Source organism: Gadus morhua, chromosome 3 (genome assembly GCF_902167405.1).
Source record: "Gadus morhua chromosome 3, gadMor3.0, whole genome shotgun sequence".
Lineage (NCBI taxonomy): Eukaryota > Metazoa > Chordata > Actinopteri > Gadiformes > Gadidae > Gadus > Gadus morhua.
This window is the reverse complement of record NC_044050.1, coordinates 6,703,615-6,730,732: the sequence shown is the minus strand read 5'-3', so window position 1 is coordinate 6,730,732 and position 27,118 is coordinate 6,703,615. Positions and strand designations below refer to the sequence as shown.

The 27,118-nt window shown below is 45.3% G+C and overlaps 1 protein-coding gene across 1 annotated transcript in view; it reads right to left on the bottom strand.

Moving 5' to 3' along the window:
• The window catches only part of usp43a (ubiquitin specific peptidase 43a), a 102,034-nt gene that overhangs the window by 58,927 nt on the left and 15,989 nt on the right, over nt 1-27,118 (bottom strand). Inside the window, exon 3 of the mRNA XM_030352083.1 lies at nt 9,783-9,892. Within this exon, the coding sequence (XP_030207943.1) occupies nt 9,783-9,892 (110 nt within the window). The remainder of the gene's footprint in view (nt 1-9,782; nt 9,893-27,118) is intronic.

Here is a 27,118-nt window from a genome sequence, read left to right as displayed (position 1 = left end):
ACAAAATCCCATATAAAGTGAATGTAGACGCGTATCGGGCGAATTCTTCGCGAGAGAAAACCGGCAACAAGTTTTGATTTGTCGCGCCACACTTTCGCCGTGCACAGGCGAGCGCGTTCACGAGGATTTGTGGCGCGACAAATTCGCTCGAGTTGAAATGTATTTTAATTTCTCGTGATGACAGCCAATCAGCGTTCAACAGCGTGGCCACTGAGTGACATGTGTAACGTAAACAGCCAATCAGCGTTCAACCGTCAAACTCAGTGCAGTGCAGTCCGGGGTGAACTGCAGCATGGAGGAGAAAGTGATTTTTGCCGTTTGCGAATCCCGGAGCTCTATATATAATAGTATATAATATAATATAATTGTATAATATCACGGCCAAAAGCTCTGTGCGCCTCCGACGTCTCTCCCTCTTCCACAAAAGGTAAAGACATGCAATGGCACAAACACACTCACTCCCCCCGCCGGTTGCGGGTCCGCGAGATTCTCATGGACGCGCGTGTGTGACGTAGTCTGGACGGCGCGCTGCTGTAGGTGTGTGTACCTCCGACCGGTGAGTGAGAACGGGACTCTCTAAATCGACGCCACTTCGACCTGGGCGGGACTTTACGTCCTACGTCACTCGCTATGGGTGTGCATGTGTGCGCGTAGCCGTCACTCGCGATGGGTGTGCATGTGAGAATGTTATGGCATTTACATTTACATTTACATTTAGGGCATTTAGCAGACGCTTTTATCCAAAGCGACTTACAATAAGTACATTTGTCATAAGAAGTGCATCAATATATCGCTGTCGGTACAGAAAGGATGTTCATAGAACCAAGTGCAAGTACCACAATCGCTAGGTTAATCAATTCCCCGTATTACAGACATGATAGCAGCTGCTGCAGTTGCTACACAGTTAAGGGCTACAATACAGAACAATACAATACAATACAATACAATACAATACAATACACTACAATACAATACAGTGTACAATGGTGGTCCGAAGAGGAAAGGTGGCTATGCAGAGTCGAGGTGAACTCTGAACATGCGAGTCTTTCGGAAGATAGTGAGCGACTCTGCGGTCCTGAGAGCGGCAGGGAGCTCGTTCCACCACTGAGGCCCCAAAACCGAGAAAAGTTGTGACTTTGCTGATCGACCTTTGCTTTTAGTGTCTATGGGTTGGTAATAACGGTTTTGATGATTTTTCTGATGGAAAAGTGGTCTTTTATTTCCATAATCTTTGTTCAGTGAACGCATAAACCCGTTTGTTAGTTAGCAGTTAAACAAAATGCGATCTCTTTGTTTACAGTTACCAATGACCAACTGATGATTGGGGGTTCGATTCCCTAGTGATGCAAGGTTTTTTCTTTCATTTTGGACTGCACACACATCGCGAGTGACGGATAGTCGCACAATGTACACACATCACTGTCTTTACAATTTCTAGGCAACCGAAGTTTAAAGATTGTAAAGTGGTTAACTCTTGAATCGCATGTACTAAGACCTGATCGGTTAGTGGTCAGAGAACAACTCATTAACGCGGGGATAAGGGGTTCGATTCCTTAATGAAGCCAGCTTTTTTCTTTCATATTGGACTGGATGTTTGTATGCCATTTTGCATAACTTGTAGTTTATGATGAAGAAATGTTACTGGGGTTAAGGTTAGGGTAACGGTAAGACACAAAGTGTTTTTGCAACACAATATTTCTTACAATAACAAAGTCCAAAGTTTTGATGACTCCAGTAGGAAACTTAAGATACCTAGAGAAATGTGTGAGTGCTCACAAAACATCAACAAGTCATTAGTGTGGTACAGGGTGATCATTTCTGATATACAGTACAAAAGCTGAAACTATTAGCCAGGAGTGGGAAAGATGCAGACGCAGACGTCGGAAGCAATAAGACAGTTTAATAGAAATAGTTAGGGTTAGCTGGTATGGCGTTATCTGGTATGGCTATAGTCTAATGTTAGCTTAGTTCGTGTTGTTTCGTCATGTTAATCGCTGGAAATAGTAAGTCATTTGTAGAAATATAGCCTATCATCACAGACTGTAGGAATGTCACCCACCCTCCATCGCGTACAACATTGACGCTCGTAATCCTGTAGTGCAAGGGAGTTTGTGCACAGATCCCTGAGACAAACGGCTACGCCCACACATGCACACCCATAGAGGAGATTCAAGAGGAGATTCAAAAAATATCGAGATATATATCGTGTATCGAGATATAGTAAAAAAATATCGAGATATTCATTTTGGCCCATATCGCCCAGCCCTACTAGACCATTAGTAAATGATTACTTGACCATTAGTTAACTGTTAATTTACTGTTAGTGAATGCTTAATAATGCATAAATGAATGTTAATTAAAGGTTTATTAATGTACCCTTATTTTAAAGCTCACATGCTAAGGTTCTTGCATTTATCTTGCATCGTCCCCCTAATCTCACTTCATAAACCAAATGATCCTTTGCTGTGTTGTTGCTTGTGTGTAAAGTGAGTATGCTGAATGCCCATGCAGTCTGCATATTAACAAATAATTGACCTGCACTCGTTGCAGAGGCAGCGTTCAGGATTTTACCCTTAATCTGGTTATTTTAAATGTTGCATGGATATATAAAGAAATGCCAAAAGCATGGTTTCACAAAACATAACAACACTAAAGATAGGTAAGACGTTCATGTCGTACAAGCCCTGAAGTCGGTCTGAATCACCAACGGCGGCTTGCTTTGCTTCAACATTATCAAGAACCAGAGCGACGCAGTGCAGAGTACCCCAAGCCGTCTCCCACCAATTCTGTTCCCTACTGGAACACACCGCAACACAGACCCACCGATGATAAAAGGAGGAATACTTTTAAAGAGTCCTATCCGTCAGAAAGAGAGACAGAGAGGGAGTGAGACAAGCGGGGCTTTCACATCTCTCAGGACATGAAAAAATTAAGAGGTCCGGGAAGAGAAAAGCAAAAAAGACAAGGCAGAAGACAGATGATGTGCTGGTGATGGGAGTGTGTGTGTGTGTGTGTGTGTGTGTGTGTATGTGTATGTGTATGTGTATGTGTATGTGTGTGTGTGTGTGTGTGTGTGTGTGGGTGCCCACATCACTCGTCTCCCTGCCAGACAGTGTGTACACTCTCACTGCAAACATTTCATCAGATCCGACGACACTGAGGATCACTCCATCGCTGTGGAAATACCACCAGGAAGTAGGCTGACAGATGCTCGTGAATTGTAGGGTTATCTCGGTTTCCCGCAACGCAATCAACGTTCCCTTACTTCCCATTAGCTGTGTCCCCAGAGCGAGGTGTAGAAGAACATGACAAGAAGGGCTACAATAATGTCAAAGAGAATACATTTTCAGATTTCATATTCATTTTGCTCAAAGAATTTGTCAAAGCAATATCCGGAACGTGCAACATAAATGGATATTGCCACCTCCGAAATCCCTCCCCCTCTCTCTCCTCTGAACCTCATCCTTCTGAAGTCCCTCCCCCTCTCTCTCCTCTAAACCTCATCCCTCTGAAGCCCCGCCCTCTCTCTCCTCTAAATCTCATCCCTCTGAAGTCCCTCCCCCTCTCTTTCTCCTCTAAACCTCATCCCTCTGAAGTCCCGCCCTATCTCTGTCAGCTCTAAACCTCATCCCTCTGAAGTCCCTCCCCCTCTCTCTCCTCTAAACCTCATCCCTCTGAAGTCCCTCCCCCTCTCTCTCCTCTAAACCTCATCCCTCTGAAGTCCCGCCCTCTCTCTGTCAGCTCTAAACCTCATCCCTCTGAAGTCCCTCCCCCCTGTTGCCTCTAAACCTCATCCCTCTGAAGTCCCTCCCCCCTGTCGCCTCCAAATCTCATCCCTCTGAAGTCCCTCCTCCTCTCTCTCCAATGAAGCATATTTGAAGCACCCAGCTCGAGGCGTTGCGTCTTGAGATGACCACGCCTGAGGAAGAGGAGGTGGGATGAAAACTAGGAGTAGCAGCACGATCCAAACTTCCAGCGCTGTGAGTCAACTGCGCTTTCCCTACGCCGCTGTGGTAGCAGATGGCTGGAGTCAGAAGCCCAGTGTTTGATTCACCAAATCACACACTTTCCTCTCAACAGAACAAGCTCCCTAGACTTCCTAGAGGTTCGACCTACATCCGAATCACCGGGAAGAGGTGGGCCTGATTCCAGGTGGTCACACCAACCTCCTTTGTTCCAGACTCAGACTCAAGGAGAGTCATTGGCACTCACTGTGTCTTACCGCACAGATAGGACCAGGTTACAGAAAGGTGAAATAACCATTATCTGTTTAATACTGCACCAGGCCTGTTTCAGTCAGAACCACAGCTCCCGCTGAGTGGGACACACCAGACACTGACCCTGCAGGATTCCTCAGGTCGTCAGCACTCCGGTCTGTTCTGTCATCCACCTCACATGACCATGGGGAGAGAGAATCAGCCGCCAGCACAAGATCACAGGCCCACTGCCTTCTACACATATATACTTTTCACAAATAAGTCGATGTGAAAAGTACAGGCAGTTAAGCGAGATACAGTGTATTTTGTGCATGTGTGTAGGTGTGTGATTGAAAATGAACCATTTGCGTGTGAGTCAAATGGATTGCTTGCGTATCCTTGTGTGAAATAAAAGGCAATCTAGTGTTTGTGCCCCCATAGCTCTGTAGTGCACGCACACACAAAGACACACACACACACACACACACACACACACACACACACACACACACACACACACACACACACAAACAAAGAGAGAACAATAATAACGATGCCTGCTGTTAACTCACAACCCATTACGAATCCCCTCTCCCATGTCATTAGCCCCCTAGCAACCGCGGTACATGGGCCCCAGACAGGGGCACATTTGCAGCCCAGCACACTCTGTTCACCTGAGGCTGCTTGCTGCACGGACCCCAGGCACCGCGCCCACCACCTCTGGCCTCATGTTGTCTCTCTGTGCGCGGCTACGCAGCCCTCAGGTAAAAGCTCCATACAGTTCCTCCACTAAAAACATCATCGTACCAGAGGCGATGCAGCACAGCTGAGCAACTGCGTGGGTGACTGACAGCGTGTATCCACGATCCTCTAGGTAAACCGATCCAGTCAATTCACACAGAACAAGTTCACATGTGGAAAGGCCAATTTTCCAGAAGCACACTTGTTCAAATATCCTCAGAAAGCAACGGCTGGCGCGCAACACCAAGCTGCACAGATGGAGTCTGTGTTTCAGGTAACCCACCTGCCCGCGCGCCCCGTCTATGTGCCGGGACGCTTCCCTGTCCCGTGCATCCTGGCCGTCCCCCGTCCCAAGCGCAGAGACCGCCATGGATGGCTAAAGACGATACACATGAAGATACACATGTGTGTGATTGTGTCTTCTGATTCCTGCCTTATTCAACAGTATGTGTGTGCGTGTGCGTGTGCGTGTGTGTGTGTGTGTGTGTGTGTGCGTGCGTGCGTGCGTACGTGCGTGCGTGCGTGCTGTACTCTGTGCCAATCCACATTTCATGTATGCGTGACTAAATCATGTGTGTACATGCATGTTTAATTTATGCATTACATACATGACACGTCATTTCATCAGCTTCCCACTGAATGCCCCCCTCTGCTTTACTGGCACAGGAAGAAAGACCAGAGGAGGGAAGTGCTAAACATAGCCGAAGATTATTAAAAGTGCCTGTTTGTGTGTGTGCGTGTGAGTGCATGGGATAGAGATGTGTACACATTGTGCATGTGCACTCTAATATTTTCTTCTCTTTTTGTGTTCGTACATTTTGTGCATTTGAGGCTGTGAGTGTGTATGTTGCTATATTACCTGTGTCTGGGTGTTTGTGTAACTGTAATTCTATATTTATGCACGCATGCGTTTGTTTATGTGTGGGCGGGCGGCTGAGAGATTCTCACACTAATCAGCGGATGAATTGCCAGCTAACGTGATTATAGCACATATACAACCCAGAATGTCATAAATGGCAAACTGACATAGCGATCATTAGATGTGTTCACCCACACCCTCTCTTACCATGAAAGAGATCCTGTTTGACTCCTTACTGGAGGTCAAAGTGCAGAATCAGGATCACTGCCTCTTGGGAGACGCTTCATTAATAATTAATTCAGTTGCACGCTCATCTAACAAGCTATTGGAGTGGGTGAGTGGGTGAGTGGGTGAGTGAGTGAGTGAGTGAGTGAGTGAGTGAGTGAGTGAGTGAGTGAGTGAGTGAGTGAGGTGAGGTGAGGTGAGTGGATGGTAGAGTGAGTGAGTGAGTGAGTGAGTGAGTGAGTGAGTGAGTGAGTGAGTGAGTGAGTGAGTGAGTGAGTGAGTGAGTGAGTGAGTTCACACACATCCATGACCAAAGCCAGATCACATTCCCCCAAAAGCATCAACATGGATTTGATGGAAACACGTTTGAATTAGTCAGAGTAAGTCCTGCATAGGAAAGTACGATCTGCAGGGATACAGACTCATGCTAAGCATTTAATCCATGATCCGCTGACGAGGAGAATAGGAAAACCCAATGACTGAGAGCCTGGTTGACCTCAGAATGCTCTGGTCAGGGCTGAACCAGTACCAAATGATCTCATGGTAGTTATACTATGGCAGGGATCCCCAGTTAGTTCTCATAGTGTGCAACTTTTAAAATCCCTTGGAAACAATGGGCCACTCCAGCCCCATCGGCCATCAAGCAACCCAACCGATCAGCTTTAAAACTCAACCCTTGACAGGCCTTCCTGTAGTCTTCTTGTTGTTTTGTGGATTGTTGTTTTAAAAAATGTTAATGCACTCAATTGTATGCATTTTGAGATCGAAACGAAAAGTTATTTACACATAAAATGTATTAGTATAATACTGTTATTTGTATATTTGATATCAGATAATCTTCATAAGCAAGATAATCAAACAGAAAAATATATATTAAGTATATATAGATAAATAAATACAACAAATAAGTTAGCCTATACTAAATAATTATTCTGTGGGCCATAGATCCGCTCGACGCAGGTCGGGCCTATTGGGGACCACTAAGGGATCAATATTAAGAAAAGGAGGAGCTAATCCATTTGACTCTGAGAGACAGTGAGAGCAACAGTGAGAGAGTGAGCGTGTTTGAGAGAGATACTGTGTGTGATTGTTTAATTCAGAAGGCTGCGTTCACATGGTTTATATGGTCTTAAAGTTAAGTAGCATGACCTGTTAGGGAGAAGTAAACCTTCCACTGGATACAATTTTGATTTGGCTAAATGATGATTCATTTCAAACCAAAGCCAAACTTTAATATATTATGTAAATGTCACAACAACAAACCCCTGCATTTTCTTTTCAACATAACAAACTGCTTTACAATTGTTATATCTCACACACACACAAATTCACATGCCACACACACACCAATGGCAGCGCCGGCCACATGATATCAACTACTAAATAGCGATAGCAGACCCAAGGGAGAGAAAGGTGAGACTGAGGAAGAGAGTGTGTATGTGTGTGTGTGTGTGTGTGTGTGTGTGTGTGTGTGTGTGTGTGTGTGTGTGTGTGTGTGTGTGTGTGTGTGTGTGTGTGTGTGTGTGTGTGTGTGTTCGGAGAGGGGCGAAACAGAAACCCATGTATCCATGTCAAAATGTGCGGAAAGCCAGAAGCTTGTTTTAAATTTAAATCCTCCTCTTAGTCCTTCACAGTTCTTAATGACCTACTTTCAAAGAGCGCCTCATTCTTCCCATATCGGAGGAAAGCACAAGGTACTGTCCACAGTATATAAGGTATTGAGAGTAAAACATCATAGGGCCCATCATGTCCCATAAGGGTCCCTTCTGCATCACAGACAACGTGCTCGAACAGACTGCCGAACAAATCGATTCTTCTCAGTTGTACTCGTTACCGAGAGTAAACCAAATATTTTTATTGAGAGAGGCCAATTGAATCTACCCTAGTACGTTCTGAAAGAGTGGAGATGGTTGAGGAGGAGGTCATGAGTTGTAGTGTTACCCCAGTCTACCGCAACGCATTTTCCATTCTAGTACTTCCTCTGAGCCGTGCACGTCAATGAACAAACAGTCAGTCCCCAATATGACAATGCAATGTCAAAAAAGAGGTTCTGGAAATGGATGTCCCTCGGTCCCTCCCTCTCACTCGCCTCTCGCCGCTGAACCCATGTCACTCAAACAGATTTCGCTCCCTCTGAATCTTCTATGATGCTGAATCGATTCACAACTACCAAGATGATATAGGCCTATATTCAGCGTTGGGGGTAACAGGTTACAAAGTAACGCGTTACAGTAACGATATTACTTTTTTTGGGTAACAATCTCAAGTAACGCATTACATTTAAAATATCGGTAACTACACTACTTTACTAGACTATAGTGTTTGCCTGCGTGTAAAAAGTCCTGATCAGTTGTGGTGCGTGCATGCGTGCTGCCTGTGTGTCTGCAGCGCCTGCTTGCCTCGACACGTTGCTATAGCGATCGATTTGAGTGACGTAGCTGCTTGTGCGAAGGAGTGTTCAAGGGTTGGAGCGCAGAAGCAGGTGCCACAGAAAGACAGGCTGGTTGCAGGATTCATTGTAGAAGACATGCTTCCCCTGTCGACTACTGATTTGCCCAGATTTAGAAAAATATTAGATAAAATACCTGCGACTCGCAAGCCAACATCCGACAGGAAAACATTTTCCCATAACCTGAAAAAGTGTTATACCGACATGGAATCAAAGCTCAAAATAATTTTCGAGTCCTCCCTAAATCATGTGTCCGCCAACAACAAAAGATACTTAGGATTCCTAAGTAACTTTTTTCTCAAGTTTTAAAGTAATGCTGTCTACAACAGTGCACCGTCATTCCTAAGTTAGGAATGACGGTGCACTGGATCCGATACAGACAACATTACTTTAAAACTTGAGAAGGCTGCTCTTGCCTGCAAGAGGGTGAGAGGAAGACACACTTACGATGTCATAGCTGGCGAAATATATTGGCGAAATATATCCAGCCTTTGGACCACATAAAGTAACAGCATGTGTCACCGCCGCTTAAGTGCATTTCTGTTTTAATTGTATGGGATAAAGTGACCTTTTTATATTTTTCATTGACCACTTAATTTTTGTTCTCATGTTTTCCAAACCCCGTGTTTTGAAACTTGTGTGTTGCTACTGATTGACCTCACCATAGCCTACTTTATCCTGTTGTTTGTGGATTTTACAGTGAGGCATTTCTTTGTGCAGACAGGGATATTGTTCTTTCATATGGTTTATATATAGATTTATACAATAAATACTAAGTGATGATAGGGCTACGATGTTTGTCCATGTATTTACAGTAAATTAAGAAACGGGGAAGTAAAGTAATAATTGGTGAAGTTACTTTTCAAATGCAGTAACTAGTAAAGTAATCTCATTACAATTTACAGAAGTAACTAGTAATAAGTAACTAATTACTTTTTTTGAGTAACTACCCCAACACTGCCTATATTTCTTATAGATTTTTTTTCCAAGTTTTCCTCTTGTCTTACGTTTTCTTTTGTGTGCTTACATTAGTACCGTTAATGTCACTTTTGAAAATATATAATGGACAAAATCACACCCTCTACTCCGCTTTCATGCAATCATTTGCCACAACCCCTTTCGTAGCACAGAGTGAACTGTGAGTCAATCCTGACATTATAATCCCTATGTACTGAATCAAAAAAAATCGTATGGAATCGAATCGTGATCCCAAGTATCGAAATCAAATCATGAGACCCCGAATGATTCACATCCCCCGTTGTTAGGGGACCGACCAAACCCTGAGGCTGGGGCAGGGGTCTGCTCCACTCACCTGTACTGGGCCTGGAAGTGTTCCTGCACAAAGCTGTGTCTGGTGCCTGGCTGGTTGGACAGAGGCAGAGCCGGGGGACAGGCAGGCTCCATCACCACCACACTGGGAACCTGGAGGGAGGGAGGGAGAGTGAGAGGGAGGGAGGGGGAGAGAGAGAGAGAGAGAGAAAGAGAGAGAGAGAGAGAGAGAGAGAGAGAGAGAGAGAGAGAGAGAGAGAGAGAGAGAGAGAGAGAGAGAGAGAGAGATTAATACATGACATTTAGGACATAACATGGATGTTCTGCAGGTCAGTGAAGCCAATCACATCATCCCACCATAAACAGCTTTTTCATCACAGACTAATTAAGGGAAGTGAGAGGAAGAGAGACATAGCGAGAGGAGAGATGAGGAGAAGTAGAGGGCTAAGAGATCAGATTTTTCTAATGACTCCAGCAAAGATTTAGTCGGCTTATCTCAGCCAATCGAGTAAACACTAACTGGATAAAATCTAATAAAATGGACTGCATTTATATATATTGGCCTATCACTTTACAAATTGTGTAGATTTATGAGTGCAATCTTTATAAATCCCCTACTATGGTGGTTGAAATTCCAAATGCTTTAACTGAGCACATCCACATGAACACTCCCAACGCTAAAGTTTAACATCATGTTCTGTCTGAGGGTAGGTAGCTCTTCCTCATACTACAGGTCGTTGGTTCCTTTGGCTCAGCGGTCACCAACACAGTGCCCGCGGGCACCAGGGCGCCCACAAGGACCACATGAGGCGCCCGCAGGCCTGTTCTAAACATAGCACTACTCATTCTTGAACAACTCTTTCCCACCTTTTTTAAGTCATTGTTGATAATTATTGTGAGAAATCATTAACATGACTTAATTAATTAACATGTTTTCACATAGATGAGTATCATTAATCATTAATATTAATATATAACTAAAGGCAAACTGAGCAAATTTGTTATTTCAGAAGAGTGTATAGAACTGGGTGCCCTTCGCATGACTCAGTGCCCATGAAGTAGCTCTCAGGTTCAAAAAGGTTGGTGACCCCTGCTTTACCTCATGGTTGTAATGCCATGTTGCTGGAGGGTGAGCAGCAAATCCCAAGGAGCTGATCAACCCCCAGGATACCACGAGATATATACAGACATTTTCAATGCAGGTAAACCGGAAGTGGAGAAGTCGACGCACAAATGCAGACAACCAGACACCAAGTGTGTTGATTCAAAGAGAGCAGCACGACAGGCAGATGCCATCGGTGGGCTCAGGGTCTAGATCTGCTCCAAAAGGCCGGTCTCTCTCCCATATCTCACCCCACCACGGGGAAGCTCTGACCCGTCAACCTCCGCATCAGGGGATGTCCAAGGGATTCCTGGCATCACCTTCATCATGGGACAATAACGGCCCCACGTGGCCGGAGACTATGTGGCCGTCAGGCTCTTGGAACGCCGTGTTGGGGCCCTTCCAGAGCCCACATTAAGTGTGTACAATGCGCTTTCTGTTATGTCCTCTGACTCTGACCAAAACAGGAGAACACAAAGGAAGATTTCAAGACCAATTGCGGTAGAAGGCAAAGAGACCAGACTTTTGTTTTGGAGATAGTAACGGCTGTCAGTGGGAAGGCAGAAGCTAAAGCTTTCAATCAGCGCTGGATCCAGGCGGGACACAGAGGGACGTCAAAGCACAGCTGGGGGGATGCCAATTACTAGAAAATCATGTGTGTTCAAGTTTGTTCTTCACACATACATTATGCAAAAATACTTGATACGGCTCGACACCAATTATATTACCAAACGGGAGTGTCTTTAGTTTTTGTGTGAGTACATACGTCATCTCTTCTGCATAATTCAGTTGTAATATCTGTAAAAATATATATTTATGTAAAAAAAAGGAAATTGCCAGAAGAATACATATCCGACAGGGACTTATGTAAGACAAACACATTCTTCACAGTCTGCAATCTAATGAATTTAATCCTACATAATACACATCCATTCCTGGTCTCGCCTGCACTATAATGCACATCCAGTTCTGGTTAATCCTAGATAATAAACATCCATTCCGGGTCCATCTGCCAAATACTATAATACAAATCCAGTCCTGGTCACTCCTACACTCACGTCCTTCACTTAGAATTAATTTAAAAGAGGCAGAAAAAAGTCATTTTATTTTAACCATAATTCAGGATCCAAGAAGATTTCCATCCTAACAAAGGGTCATTAAAGAAATCGAACAGAACACTATTGTGCCGGTTTGTGCGCACATGTGTGCGCGTGCGTGCGTGCGTGCGTGCGTGCGTGCGTGCGTGCGTGCGTGCGTGCGTGCGTGCGTGCGTGCGTGCGTGCGTGCGTGCGTGCGTGCGTGCGTGCGTGTGTGTGTGTGTATTAGCGAGAAAAGAGAAAGACGGAACAGGGATCAGGTGTCCGGTATGAGTGTGTTTGTTGCCACGTGTGAAACGCCTCAGAATTGTGTTTGTTAGAATGGGTCTAGGTGTGCCTTCCAAATGACCGAGACAGGAATTATAACACACTGATGCAAGAGGATGTTCCCTACAGAGCCACAACCAATCAAACCAGATCATAGTCCTGATCAACATTACGGATGAAAACAAAATATATGCAGAGTCCAGATGTTGTTTCCTTATCATCACAACCAATAATACAAAACAAACCTACTTAACGGGATAAACACCTCATCATCTCTGTATAAATTCATGTCAAAAGAAAAGGCACAAAATAACCACTCACAGAATTATAAGCCAAGTACAGCAGCATTTAGCAGCAGTACCAATAAACAAGACACCGTACAGACGCGACTAAACTAGTGCAATCGGCAAGGCAACCGGATTTAAAGCAGGCTGGTATTCATCCCACAGCCGGGACGGTCCTTGAGTGTAACTATCTGGAGGAACACTGTGTCACCACTGGTGTGTCTAGGGTCAGGCTCACAATTAAGGTTGAGCGCTGTGAACATGAAGGGCAGGGATATTCATGGGAATACCGCGCCATCTGACATTTTAACAAGGAACAAGGCGATGGCTCGCTGTGGCTCTCTCTCTCGCGCGCCCCTCTCTGACAATGGCAAACATATCTCAAGACCCTTGGAGACGGACTAGGTTACACCGGTCTCCATGGAAACGCTGGCCTCGATCCCGGCCCAGTAGACATTTGGGAATCAGGGGGGGAACTTTTTTTGCACATGGGAGAAGAGAGAGCCAGCACCGCATGGACCTGAACCAATCAACCATGGTGTTTTTTTAAGAGTGTTAAAGTAGGTATGAAAAAAATAATCCACAAGCAGAAGGGCTTCAGTGGAGTCCGATAGAGCACCGTCTGTAGCGCTCCACAGACCTCCATCAGGACCAGAGAGGGTCTGGTCAACCTTAAGGACAACGTGCCTGTTCATCTTCTGCATTAAGCAGCTCTGTGGCCGCCGAGCGGTAACATGCGGCATTATGTATCTAGTCTGAATGGCCTTTTCTTTCTTTTACCTCACTGTAGCTTCAAGGAAAAAGCAGAACGATCGTCACAGACAGAACAGCGATGCCGTACGTTCTTGTGTCGGGATCCTTACAATTTACTTTGATTTTGTATTATTGTTTTACATACATACTTATAGAATTCTCGTTGAATTCATTGTGTAATTGAAAGAATAACGTGATTTTATTCCAGAATGAGGCTAGGCAATTTAGCTTTAAGCTCAAACTGGAAAAGCGGCTTTAAATGCAAAGGGACACATAACACTCCCACACAACACCTACTGAATTCAAACCGTGGAGGCTGTAGAGTAACATGCTGGTAAATAACGTGTTTAAACCAAACCTCCCAAGGCAACATCGGAAGACATAACAGCAGGTAGAAATGGACCTCAGGCCGCTGTAACAGGAAACAAGCCCACATATTCTTTAAAATGTTATCATTTCATTTTTACTCCGCCAGGTATTTTGTTCAGCCAAATTAATTTGCATATTTGTAAGAAAACACCGGCCATTACCATCAAACTATGTAATGGATGTTACATTCTTTGGTAGAACAAAGGTGAACAAGAGAGGCAAAGACGGGCCAAGAGAGGCCCTTCAGAATGCCCCCCTCAGCATAAGTAGGTCAACAACCACTTAGATGGATCTTAGAACAAAGAGCAGGTACCTCCATTCAGGGGGAAGAGAGATAAAGCACACAGAGAAGGGATAGATAAGTGAAAAAGAATGAAAAGAGAATACGGTGCATATTGAGAGAGAGAGAGAGAGAGAGAGAGAGAGAGAGAGAGAGAGAGAGAGAGAGAGAGAGAGAGAGAGAGAGAGAGAGAGAGATGAATACATGACATTTAGGACATAACATGGATGTTCTGCAGGTCAGTGAGAGAGAGAGAGAGCACTGGTAGGAAAAGATAGGGGGAGGATTCAGAGAGTAGAGAGAGAGTAGAGAGCGAGTGTACGATTAAATATAGACAATTCGAGTTAATGGGGGAGAGAAAAGGAGCGGGTGAAAGAGAACACTTTGGACACTACTGATTATACAAAGCCTCTTTATCAGGGACCCCACCGAGGAATGGAGTAGTGATGTTCCCTGGCATTGTCTGCCCTGCCAATAATAGATCCAGCGGCCAGTCACAGCCATAACAAGTGCATGCTAATATCCAAGAGCCACAAAGCTGTTGCCAGTAGCCACACTGAATAAATCCACCGTCTGCATGCCAAAAACTCTCCATGCCAATTCCACACAGCCCCCATGACCACCGGCTTACACTCACAAACAGTGTAATTCACTAGTAGTTAGAAGCACATTGAATTCATAGTAAATCTGGGATGAATTATGCATCAGATGTAGCATGGTGACGAACAGCTTGGTGAAAGGTTTTGTTGACTAAACATGTTTGCTAGCTGGGACCAAGTGACCAAAATGCAAGTGTTGTTTTGAGATAGAGGCGTACTGGTTCTACTAATGTTTACTTTACGCTGCAAAGAACAACAGAACCTTTTATTTGAATTCGCCCAACTTTTCATTTGCAGGTTGGTCGTGTTTTTGGAAGCGTATTTGGTGTGATCTGATTGTATGGAACAAAAATCAGATGGGCTGAAGTGCAGAGATTGTCATAGGCAAATGTTTCCAAATGTTGAATTATTTCAACATTTGAATTGGGATATGTGAGCAGATATAATGGTACAATATAGTAACATCATGATCATAATATGGCGTTCCATGAGCCTCAAATGCTCTGTTAACTAAAGATAGAGGAGTCAAGTAGGAGGCAAGAGGTTAAAGAATGTATCTGACATAAATAATCATTCTGGAGAATATCACACACGAAAATACATACGCAGACATACACACAGTAGTTAGTCAGTTGGCAGACATTTGAATGTCCAAACGGTATTGACCTATAATTCCTGACTAGATCGAGACCGCATGGAGTGGAACCTGGGTTCCAGTGTCAAGATAGGAGAGTTCACAAGGTCGTTGCAGGGTCAATAGGGATGTTGCATCGTCACACACACATCGTCTCTGTGCGTGCATGCTTGCGTGCAGGGCTTGTGTGTGTGTGTGGTAGTGTGTGTGTTTATATGTGTGTGTGTGTGTGTGTGTGTGTGTGTGTGTGTGTGTGTGTGTGTGTGTGTGTGTGTGTGTGTGTGTGTGTGTGTGTGTGTTTGTTTGTGTTTGAGCTGTGTGTTTGTGTGTGGGGTGTGTTAGTGTGTTTGTGTGTGTGTGTGTGTGTGTTAGTGTGTGTGTGTGTGTGTGTGTGTGTGTGTGTGTGTGTGTGTGTGTGTGTGTGTGTGTGTGTGTGTGTGTTTGTGTGTGTGTGTTATTCTTGGTGAATGTAAGGCATTCATTGTGCATTGTATTTTGCACCACTCACATTGAGTGCCACAGAGGTTACAACAACCCTTCATCAACGTGTCCTTTAACTGGAACTACATCTGGCTGCCTGATGTGTCATCCGCACTGTGTGCCATCAGACAAGCTGAGCACCGTCAGTACCATATTATTCCATTAACATCCACTTACGACTCCTTAAGTCGTGAAGGATAGCTTATCATAACCCCCCAACATAACCCCCCCACGCACACACAGAATAATAAAGCCTGCTGATGGAACAAACAGAGAAACACAAACAGATCCTGTAAAACAAAGACTGAATGCAGTGTTTGCTAAGAGGAGGTGTGGGCGGTATTCACCCTGGAGCAGTACACTACACCGTGTTCTTTCCTCAGACCGCACCTGCCTCACAACACCTCATTTGATCCCTGCAGAAGACTGAAGGAGCAGCAGCCGGCGGGGCCTTCTCGGGCTCACCTCTAGGGGTCTCCGGGGCCCCCCCCGCAGGGTACAACATATGTTGTTATCATCACAACTCCCACCGCCTCCCACTGAGTCCTCGCAGAAGCCACAAGCTAGCATCCACGTTAGAGCTGCCTCCCCCACACTCTCCTTTCACAGCAACCTCAGGGGCCAAAGCGGGCCCCTCACACTGTTTCATAGTGAATTTGTATACCTAAAAGTTTTTTCGAGTTTGGAGAGCGAGGGACGCTGAGAATCCCCGGAGCAGTGGGAAGTGGGAACAGCTGTCTGCAGGGCCTGCTGCAGATGGGTCCTCAAAGAGTGGAATGGACCCCCTTCAGAAACCTGCCCGTGCCTGAAAGCGCTAGTGACAGGTAGCTCCTCGCGCTGGCAGGACGGCGACTATCAGAGGAGAGGGAGAGAGAGAGGCTGACGGTCTGATTCCGGCACCTGCCGTCTGCAAAGCAGTTGCTACGCATTGGAAAGTGAAACACTTTATTTTACCTCTCTTTTCTTTTTAGCCACTTTTACGCACATGCAGGCAAGCACGCACACACACCTCCAAGTCTGGTGGCCACCCAGCTACATCTTAATATAATCTCCTCCTTGGTGAAAATAAGGTAATTAAAAGATCCTGTTGCCATAGCTGGAGAGAGTCTGAAAGGTTCACTTATCAGCAGTGTTTACCTTCATAGATTTTCTTTTAAAAAGGTGTCCTTGGGCCGGTTTCCATGTTTTGTCATCACGTCAATAAACTATCATGGGTCTTTTTGTACGTGTATTGGAAACACTTGCGGTTCTCGAAGAAATGTAAACATTGTTTCCAAAGGACAGACTGCGAGGGGAGTCGCAGTCCTGTGTGAATAAATACAGTTCTTGACTAATGAAAAGTAAGGAGTATTAGGAGTTTCAAGTATGGCAGCATCTAGTATGGTCGGTATGGAAAAAATTAAATATGGTCATTTTTGCCTGAAATAAGGTTGAAATTGATATTGCGACCAATTTCGACCATCACTACAATAATGTAGGAATGATGTGATGGTGCTTTTTTCAAAACATTGACATAATGAGAATTTTCATAAATCATCGTTGGTAATGTGGACGTAATTACTGTCTATAAAGGAATATAATAAAACAGCAAGACAAGTCAGTTTTAGCTGTCCCTTAACTGTAATGCAGCCTTTAAAAAACATATCACGATATCAATATATTTCCCAGTCCAACTCTATAGACAAGGATTTCTATGTAAAGCATATGAGTGTGTGTGTGTGTGTGCGTGTGCGTGTGCGTGTGCGTGTGCGTGTGTGTGTGTGTGTGTGTGTAGGAGATGAGGACTTCTGTGTGTGTGAATGCGATGAGAAAGTGTTAACAGAACAGCTGACTGCTTCCACAGATATACCACACACACACACTTCCCTCTGCCTTAAGGAGGAGACTCAGTTTGAAATAAACTCAACTACAGAGCAGAACTATGTGTGTGTGGGTACAGTGAAAGGTTGTACATTTGGCAGTCCTAGGTATTATTAGAAGTGCCGTTCTTTTGGAGAGGAGCAGAGACAGAGAGACAGAGACTGAGACAGAGAGAGGGAGGCAGAGAGAGATAGACAGATAGACAGACAGACTGAAAGACAGACAAGGATTTAAACCAGTAACTGTAGCAAACTAGACATACAGGCCCATAAGTGTATCTGCCAAGTGGTTTTGCCTCAAGACAGCCATCGATGCCCCATGGCAAGTTACAAACAAGCCTGGTAACTAAAAATAAACCAAGGGCATCATGAAATCTTTCCAGTAATGTGTCAAACACACGCAGAGAAGACGGGGAGGAGAGAGAGAATAAATTGAGGAGAGTGAGATCGAGACAGTGTGTGTATGTGTGTGCGTGTGTGTGCTTCTGTTGAATAGCTGTCTGGCCCGCGGTAAAGCAGCTGACTAATGGTGATTCGCTGAGCCTTTGGAGTGGCTGGCGTTAGTTCTGCCCATTCAACGGCCGGCTTAACGGGAACAAGGCCGACCGGGAGATAACAGCCGATTCCACAGTCAACCAGTGACCCGCGCTGGTTCAAACTCCCCACACATACCAGGAATGGACAACAGTATGATTCCCCTCTTGTTCTACAGTGATAGGGCTGGTAGTACCTCGGTTTTAGAGGTAGATCTGCTAGCAGTTTGGCAGTAGTAGTAGTAGTCGTTTTGGTGTATTAATTTGTGTAGTGGTATTACTGGAGGTGGTTCAGGCCATCTTCTGAAGTGCTGCATCACCAACATTCGCTCTCGCCCTCACTCTCTCCCCCTCTCCCTCTCCCTCATATGAGGGAAAAGGGGTAACTGCTCTCCAATATTACATGGCTGTTTCCATGGCAGCACTGGTCCAGCAAAGAAAATAATAATACCCAAAAGCAAAAACCAGAGCAGAAACATATCCGCGATCTGTCGCTCCACACTCACTGTGTGGGGACTCACAGTGTCACATGATTCTGTGAATAACAAAGAGCAGACAATGCTGATCCCGTGCACGCTCAACCGGTGCGGCCGCTAAGAAGTGTCACCCGTCTGGTTTCCCATGCCCTGTGAGACGCCGAGAGAACAAACACCCAGAACTGTCCCAACAGGAAGTGAAAGAAGGGAGGGTTGAACGTGACTCCCAGCCGGGGAGGCCCCGACATCGTCATCGGCATTCAGACTCTGCTGACATCAGTCACCTGCGGGACAGGTTGTCTCAGCACCCAATAACAAACGCCACTTAAAGACACAGAGGGTGAGAAATATGCATGTGAACATTTGAAGTGGAAGATTCTGGGCACGAAGTTGCTCGTACAGGTTGGGTTGGTTTTTCGCGCTTGGTTTCCGTAGCAGCCGCGCCCGGCAGTCAGACGCGTGCATGAGGTGATCACAGCGAGCATGCTTCACCTGCTACGAGCAGACCTGCGGGCACATTTATGAGCGAGAGAGGCAGAGTCCACACCCCCCCCCCCCAGACACAACGCCTCTACCAGGTCAGACCGGGACGGCACATGAGAATCAAACTAGGGACGGAAGCACGGACGCACGGACACACACGCACACGCACGCACACACACACGCACGCACACACTTACACACACAGGACAGAGGGAGGTCCCCGTGTGAATCAATCTCGTGCCACTTCCACTTTTGGTCGTCCTTCCTCCTCCACTGTCTCCCTTCCACTGTCTCCCTCCCACTGTCTCCCTCCACTGTCTCCCTCCCACTGTCTCCCTTCCACTGTCTCCCTCCAACTGTCTCCCTCCCACTGTCTCCCTCCCCACTGTCTCCCTCCCACTGTCTCCCTCCACTGTGTCCCTCCAGCTCCTCAGCAGCTCTCTCATCTCCAAACGACCGTTTCACCCCATGAGAGGACACGTTCAATTATTCATGGTATCCCGTCCCCCCCCTCCCGGAGTGACCAGGCCCTGCCCCATGCACTCCAGACCTGGGGGGCTCTCATGGGAGGCCCCTCCCCCAGCTGGGCAGGGGGTCCCGGAGAAGAGAACTTTCTCTCCGATTCTGGGTTTAGTTGACGTGGGGTCACTATTGATGAGTAATTTTCTCTTTTTTCTCAAGAAAAGGAAGCCAAATGTCACGTTCTCTATTGTGATGCAGAAGTCACAAGGATGTCAGGATTCGCCTTGCCTTGCCTTGCCTTGCTTTGCCTTCCCTTGCGCGCGTGCATGCGTGTACGTGTGTGCGTGTTCGTGTGTGGGTGTATGGGAGTGTTTTTGTGGTTTGTGTGTGCGTGTAGGAATCTCTCACACACCTGGCTAGACCTTCTCAACAGGTCTAGCCAGATGCCTGCTTCATAGTTTACCCGAGCACCTTTCTGTTCCACTGCATGTTTTCATAACAAGTTGCATTCTGTTTACCAAACCAAGTGACTTTGTTAACTTTGGAGTAGACTTAGGAGTGGTCAGGAAATGAGTGATGTGACATTCTGAGCCGACCCCCTGTGCTGGTAAGCCCCTTTCAGCAGCTGGTGTCCACTGAATCAGGCCTAGTGTTGCAGATTAAAAAATCATGAGACTCGCTAGCAAGCTAGCAGCTAGCTCTGCAGAGAATGGCAAGTACTGTGATGGCACACAAAGCATCCCATTGGGAGAGCACTTGGGATGCAAGCCCGAAGAGACGCGTACAGACACATGTGCGCGCGCGCACACACACACACACACACACACACACAAACCCACACACACACAGAAGCAGAACAGTAAACACCTATAAATAAACATGCATTGTGTGTATATTTGATAATTATATTTTGCCATGTTTCCCGTTGCCACAACCTCCCTCTGTGGCTGCGGCGGACCACTGCGGCCGCTTGTACCTCAGACAGAGGGGGGCTTTGTCTTCTATTTACATCGTTTTTTCTTTATTAATTTTAATTGAAAAGAAAAAGTCATTCAAATGTCACGATGTCCTTTGCGATGCAGAAGTCACGAGGATGTTAGGATGTGGTGTTGGCCCGGTGACAGAGCACACAGCAGGGGACATCTGGGCGGACACCATGGTCAACGAGACGAACAGCACCAAGCAGCAAAACACCTTCATGTATCTTAATGCAAGCCTAACCTAAGGCAATGGGAATGTGTGTGTGTGTCTGGGGGGGGGGGGGGGGGGGGGGGGGGTCAGAGGTTATCATGTCGCTGTGGGGGCAGAAAGGCACTCCTTGCATTGTTGAGCTAATTAGACGTGTGTGTGTGTGTGTGTGTGTGTGTGTGTGTGTGTGTGTGTGTGTGTGTGTGTGTGTGTGTGTGTGTGTGTGTGTGTGTGTGTGTGTGTGTGTGTGTGTGTGTGATAATGTATGACACAGATAACAGCGGGGGGAGTGACCTCTGAGCCACATCTATTTTTTGTTGTTTTACTGATCCAGGATTTAGTGTCTTACTTAAAATACCAGGGATCCTGCCTCTGACAGGGGAGGGGTGAAACATCTGAATGAACTAACGTTTCTGGGTTGATTTGGCACTGTTTGAAAGCAACTAAATAGTGGGATCCTCGTTTTTTAAAAGTCAGAAAAACACTGTCAGCTCTCTCTCTCTCTCTCTCTCCCCCCTCTCTCTCTTTTTCTCTCTCTCTTTCTCCCTCTCTCCCTGTCTATCCCTCTCTCTCACGTGGAATGTGTGGCATCTCAGAAATGTCACTTGGCAGGTTGCCTGGCTGGCTTAGCCTAGGGCAGGGTGGTGCTGCCAGGGCTCTGGGTCGTTTGATCTGGCCTGTGTGTGGCCAGGAGAGCTGGAGAGCGGAGCGCTGGTGGGATTTGTGGCGGCGGTGGTGGCGGTGGTGGTGGCGGTGGTGGTGGTGGCGGTGGTGGCGGTGGCGGTGGTGGCAGTGGTGGCGGTGGTGGCGGTGATGGTGGTGGTGGCGGTGATGGTGGTGGTGGCGGTGATGGTGGCGGTGGCGGTGATGGTGGCGGCGGTAGTAGTAATAGACATTACTATTACACATAGTAATGTCTGGCTACAGTCCTTTTAGGTCTTTCATGTGTCACCCATGATAATAAATATCCTTCCTGTGGTTTCAGTCACAACTATTTGTTCCAGCATCTTTATTCTCTGACTGTGATAAGAGTCATTGGGTCTAGTTACTTATTAAAGTCACTTTGTACTAGTATTTCCATTGCCAGGAAAATTCCATCTAATCCCAAAGGTTTCCTTGGCCATGGAAACGATAGCTACTGCTCATTGCACAACCAGTCCTGTACTAAACTCACAACGGCCCTGTTTACACCAGCAATTTGAATCCCTCTTCAAATCAAAATGTGATTGTATAAGAGAAGTGTCTCTTGTACAAGGATGTTACAGAGAAGTAGGCATAGCATCCTCCTTGTTATGGAAATTCAATCTGGATTGAGTAGAGACCGCTTGCCGTCTAGACTAGAATCTCTAGTGGAAGCGTTGTTAAGCCACATGCCTAGCTTGTAGGTCTCCGGTTGTCAACCATAGGAAACAACAACCATAGGAAACAAGGGGGATGCTACGCTCCCTTCTCTGCAACATCTTGAACTTTGCTGCATTGTGCTGGGCCTACTTGGACAACTTATTATAAAATCTGCATTGGGATCTATAGCCAGCAGGACTCGGTCCCAGGGGAAAACTCCTAAACTTTCTCGTAAACTTCCCTTACGCTCAATAGGCTGATAAGATTGTGATAAATTTTTCCTTTACTGTGTCCAAAAAAGCCCTTTCCTTCTATAGAAAACAAAACAAACACAAATGACAAATCTGATTTACTAATGAGGGATGTTGGCTTCTCAAATAAAACACACACACACGCACAACCGCACAAACAACAAAACGCACACACACACCTGACCTGACTCCCTACCTGTTGTCTTCCACAACCACCACCACACATTCTATGCTAGAAGTATTCCATCCCCTGCTCCTTAAGAAGAGCATGCCTTGGTCCACCTCACAGTCAAACCTAAGCCTTTTTCCCAATTCCACAAATTAGTTGGAGCCTAAGGCTGGGAATGGTAAAATTTGTAATTGTGTAAGAATAGGAATAGGAATAGTCCAAATAGGAATAAAGGGTGCACGTTTCGGACAAAATAGGATATTAGAACAATGTTCAAGAATATTTCAATTTCGATATTAATTTCGATATCCTTAAACACATGTAAAAATAACAACAAAAAAAACATTAGAGACTCTGCCTACAGAGCAGGACATGTTTAACTGTGGTCCAGTATAAAAACTGTAAAGACCAGCTCTACAGAACTGCAGGACATGATAGAAACAATAAATAAATATCAAACACAAGTACAGCATGAGGCACTTTCACCATGATCTCACTAGCTGAAGTTTATGGGTTAAGGAAACTAGCATGTCGAGCACGACACGTCAGTTCAATGCAGCTTTTGTGATGGACGCACAAGATCTGGAACACAGGTTCTGACATTGACACTTGTCATCGAATGTAAACTCTGTGGCTGTTACTGTGGTAGGCCTCCACTTTCCCACAGAGTCACTTCCTGGTAAGCTGATTATGCTTGAATGGCGCTTGGAGGAAAATAAACTATTATGTTGTTCTTGCATTTTGAACTTGTATTAAATGGTCAAAAGCTTCACAATTACACATACATTGCATACATTGTTGTGGAGAGGCTGTTAAGATAGGTTAGTTCCCCAACAGGGAGGTAGAGTTCCCCATGCATTTAACAAGCATTACCATAATGACCGCTCGCCAGGAAAGTCCTGGCAACAAAACTGAAAGAAAAATCTACATTTATATTTACATTAACATTAAGGGCATTTAGCAGACCCTTTTATCCAAAGAGACTTACAATAAGTAAATTTTTAGAAAAAAGAGACAAAACTTTATATTGCTGTCAGTACAGTAAGTATGTTCATACAGGTTAGCCCATTCCCAATATACAACAAGCTTGGATAAGTTACTACACGATGCAAAGTAATAAGTGTGTAAGAGGGGTGTTTTTAGGAGGGTAAGGGAGGGGCAGTGGGGGGAAAGGGGGAGGCTAGGCAGAGTCCGGGAAAACTCAAGTGAACAAGTGAGTCTTGAGACTCTTGTGGAAGCTGGTGAGCGACTTTGCAGTCCAGACATCGGCATGGAGCTTGTTCCACCACTGCGGTGCCCAAACAGAGATGACTTGTGACTTTGTAACGACCTTTGCTTGCTCTTAGCGATGGCAGTACCAGGCCTCCAGCTGAGGTAGTTGAGTGCTCAAGCCGGGGTGTGTGGTCTGACTAACCCTTTTTTTTTCGGGGCAAACAGTTAATGCATAGCCTGTAGTCTGCCCACGTTGTGCTCAGATCGCTGTCCACACACCTATGCAACCGGAACAGAATACGGGCCTGACCCCCTCGGGATGTGGTCTTGCTCATCAGATCATAATGTGAGCAAGGCCCGATCTGGGAGTGGACAGGGCTGACACAGTAAATGTGTCATGGCCTGACCGGATGATAAAGTAGCATTGAATCAACAAGTTTAACCAAGGACTGTTTCTGTTCTCTCTCCGGCCCGCAGCAGGCCCACACGTCATGTGCGCTCACACTTGCATGTGGCAGAGCACGGCCAATGAGGCTTGATCATTATAAAGTGGTTTGAAGCTGCCTCTAAATGAAACACAACTAAGCCTCACAGTCAACACACATCACTCCATAAAATAAACAGAATATAGTACACTTTAATCCCATACTTTTCAGTTTGATATTGCGCAATGGGGTTTTGCAAAAGCGGTAATGAGTGAATATATCATGCACACTGATTAGTAGTGGTACAAGAAGTGTCCCAATAGGAATTATTTATACCACATTTATACCATGCCCTTGGTGAATACTCGATTCTGATTGGCTGGAGGGGTGTTAATTAACTTTCGTAACCATGCGTCTGTGAGGTGTTGGTAACATAACACGCGGCTTGAGTCATCCCCGCTCTCTAAACGAACATCATTTACTCAACCTCACATCAGCTGGCCAGTGTTCAGTGGGCTTGTTGACTCATAACCTCATAACTCATAATCAGCCGTTAACAAGACAGCTAAAATAAAGAACACTCCTTCAAAACACCCAACAATACAAATCTTCCTGAAATCGTCAACCTGTAAAAGACTTACTGCTCTGGCATTGGCATTCTCACTTCTGCTGGTCCACTGACACAGTGGTCGCTTAAAATTTGTGGATGTAGGTCCAATAAGGTCAAAACAAGTTTGTTTAACAGTACCTCATTCATCTTTTTTTCCAGTCGCAATACAGAGGATGGTAGGTTTATCAACCTTTGAAATGTAATAATGCGTTCATAATGTCATGGCACTGGGGCTGCGCTGGCAGATCTTAATTCTATCCTTTGGGCTGAGAACTTAGATGGATTGGCTTTTAACAGCCAGCACTCAGAACCGCTCACCAAACGCCCCAGGGTTAAACATAGTGCAGTCGGCGCTGTAGAAACGAAAGGCTTTAACTTCAGCGTTTCCTTTCAAGCTCTCCTTTCTCTTAAGCAACGAAAAGTCAGGATAGTGTAGCTCATCTTTCTTACCCTGCAAGAGAAGATTAATCTCAAGAGAAAATATTCTTACAAATGCTGTTGGCGCTGGAAAGGAAGGTAGCAAAAACATTGGATGTAGGTATGTGATGCTGATGGTTATATGTAGTGGCTGGAGTGAATGAAGAGCAACTTTAGCTTTACCATTTCGTTTTTAGGTCTGTTGCCTGAAGACTGCATTACAACGTTATCAGTAAATAAGACAGAATTAATTTAATAAAAGTTATAAGTTCAATTCTGCTGCTGCTGCCGCTACTGCTACTGCTCCTATTATTTCATATCATTCATATTTGTTATGCAATTATACCTATTGGCCAGGGTTAGGGTTAGGGTTAGCCCACGAGAGGAGTGTGAAACATTGATATGCGTCAATAAATGAGGGATGCAGCGCAGCACTTCTGTTGTCCTCTGCCTGATCAGGCATAGTTGACATGCAGGACGCTGCGTTTTATCAAGAGGAAAGGCCAACCACAGCCCCCGACATCACAGTGAGTTCCCACTATAGCCGATGTGTATGAAGAAAATGAAGGCAATTGGATCCAACAGGTTCCATTGATATCTTAGAGCAAATACTTATGCATGTCTTCTGTGTCCTCTTATCAGCTGTTCCCAAAGGACTAGCATAGTAATGAGATGAAGACGAGACGTGAGCAAAGCTAATGTAAATAGATGTTGTTGTGCACTTGCTAGAGTGCTTTCACTCGCATTTGTGGATTCAATTTGCGGAGAACAGATAAAGATTCAAATAAAGGAACATTGTGTATGTGCTGTATAGGACTGTAGAAATTGCAATAAAATATGGGAAGAGACAATTTTTCACCTCAACAAGCAACGGCGGGTCGTTCATTTTGTCGTCTAAAAAACGTTAAATTCGAACATCGCACCAACCGGCAAATCAACACAGAAATCACGTGATACTTAAAGAGACAGTGTCCCTATATCACAGAACGAAAACATGTCAATAAAACAGTATGGTGAATTATGTCAACAGCCCGCCCGACGCCATCGACACTGGCCTTCCCCCATCGCTGATGCTGGCTTGGTGAGGAACGGCCACCCCCCTCCTCTGCATTACCCCATCGACGATGACCTCCAGCCTCATCTCTCCCATAGCCACAACAACAACTCCAGCTCCACTGTCTCCTCTCTTTGCAATTTTCCAGCTGAATTTAAGAAACTGGAATATGTTGGCATCAAACTTGCATCTGTGTCAATGATAGCATCGCCACGTCATGGCCACAGGTTGATAACACCCAAGCGGAGGGCGCCCCAGCCCCCCCCTCTGTACTGATAATAGTCCTGAGTATTACTGAGACAAAAAAGGGTTCAGCCGTAGACAAAGTATAAAGGAAGTTTCACATAATCTGCTGAACCCAAGGTTGCCTATGTCAAAACATGGCAACTTTTGCATTCATGCTGTAACCACTAAGAGAGTAAACAAAGGGAAACTTAGACACACTGCTAACCTCACATACCTATTGCCTCCAAACCAAAAACAACCTTAAAGCCTATCAACAACACCATCAGGATGGCTCTACTTAATGTTAGGTCTCTTAATAACAAATCACTTTTAGTTAATGATTTTATTACCACTTCTAAACTGGATTTTATGTTTTTAACTGAAACATGGCTTGAACAAAATAACAGTGCAACCGTTCTGATAGAGACAGCTCCACCCAACTTTAACTTTTTTGATGCGTAGATCTGGAAAAAGAGGTGGAGGGGTTGCTGCTGTATTTAAAAATGTATTTCAGGGGAAACTTTGTTATTTGGTGATTTTCCATCATTCGAATACCTTAGCGCTGTATTGAAATGCTCCCCCAGATTTTTTCGATGACTTCACAGAATTATTGTCTAGCATCTCCACAGAATTTGACTATCTAGTTATAACGGGTGACTTTAATTTTCATACTGATGATTTGAATGACAAGTGTGAAAAATGTGAAAGAGGGTACTCATTGTAAGGGGCACACTCTAGACCTGGTTATCACAAAGGGCCTCAATGTTTCTGATCTCTCTGTGACTGATCCTTCCTTGTCTGACCACTTT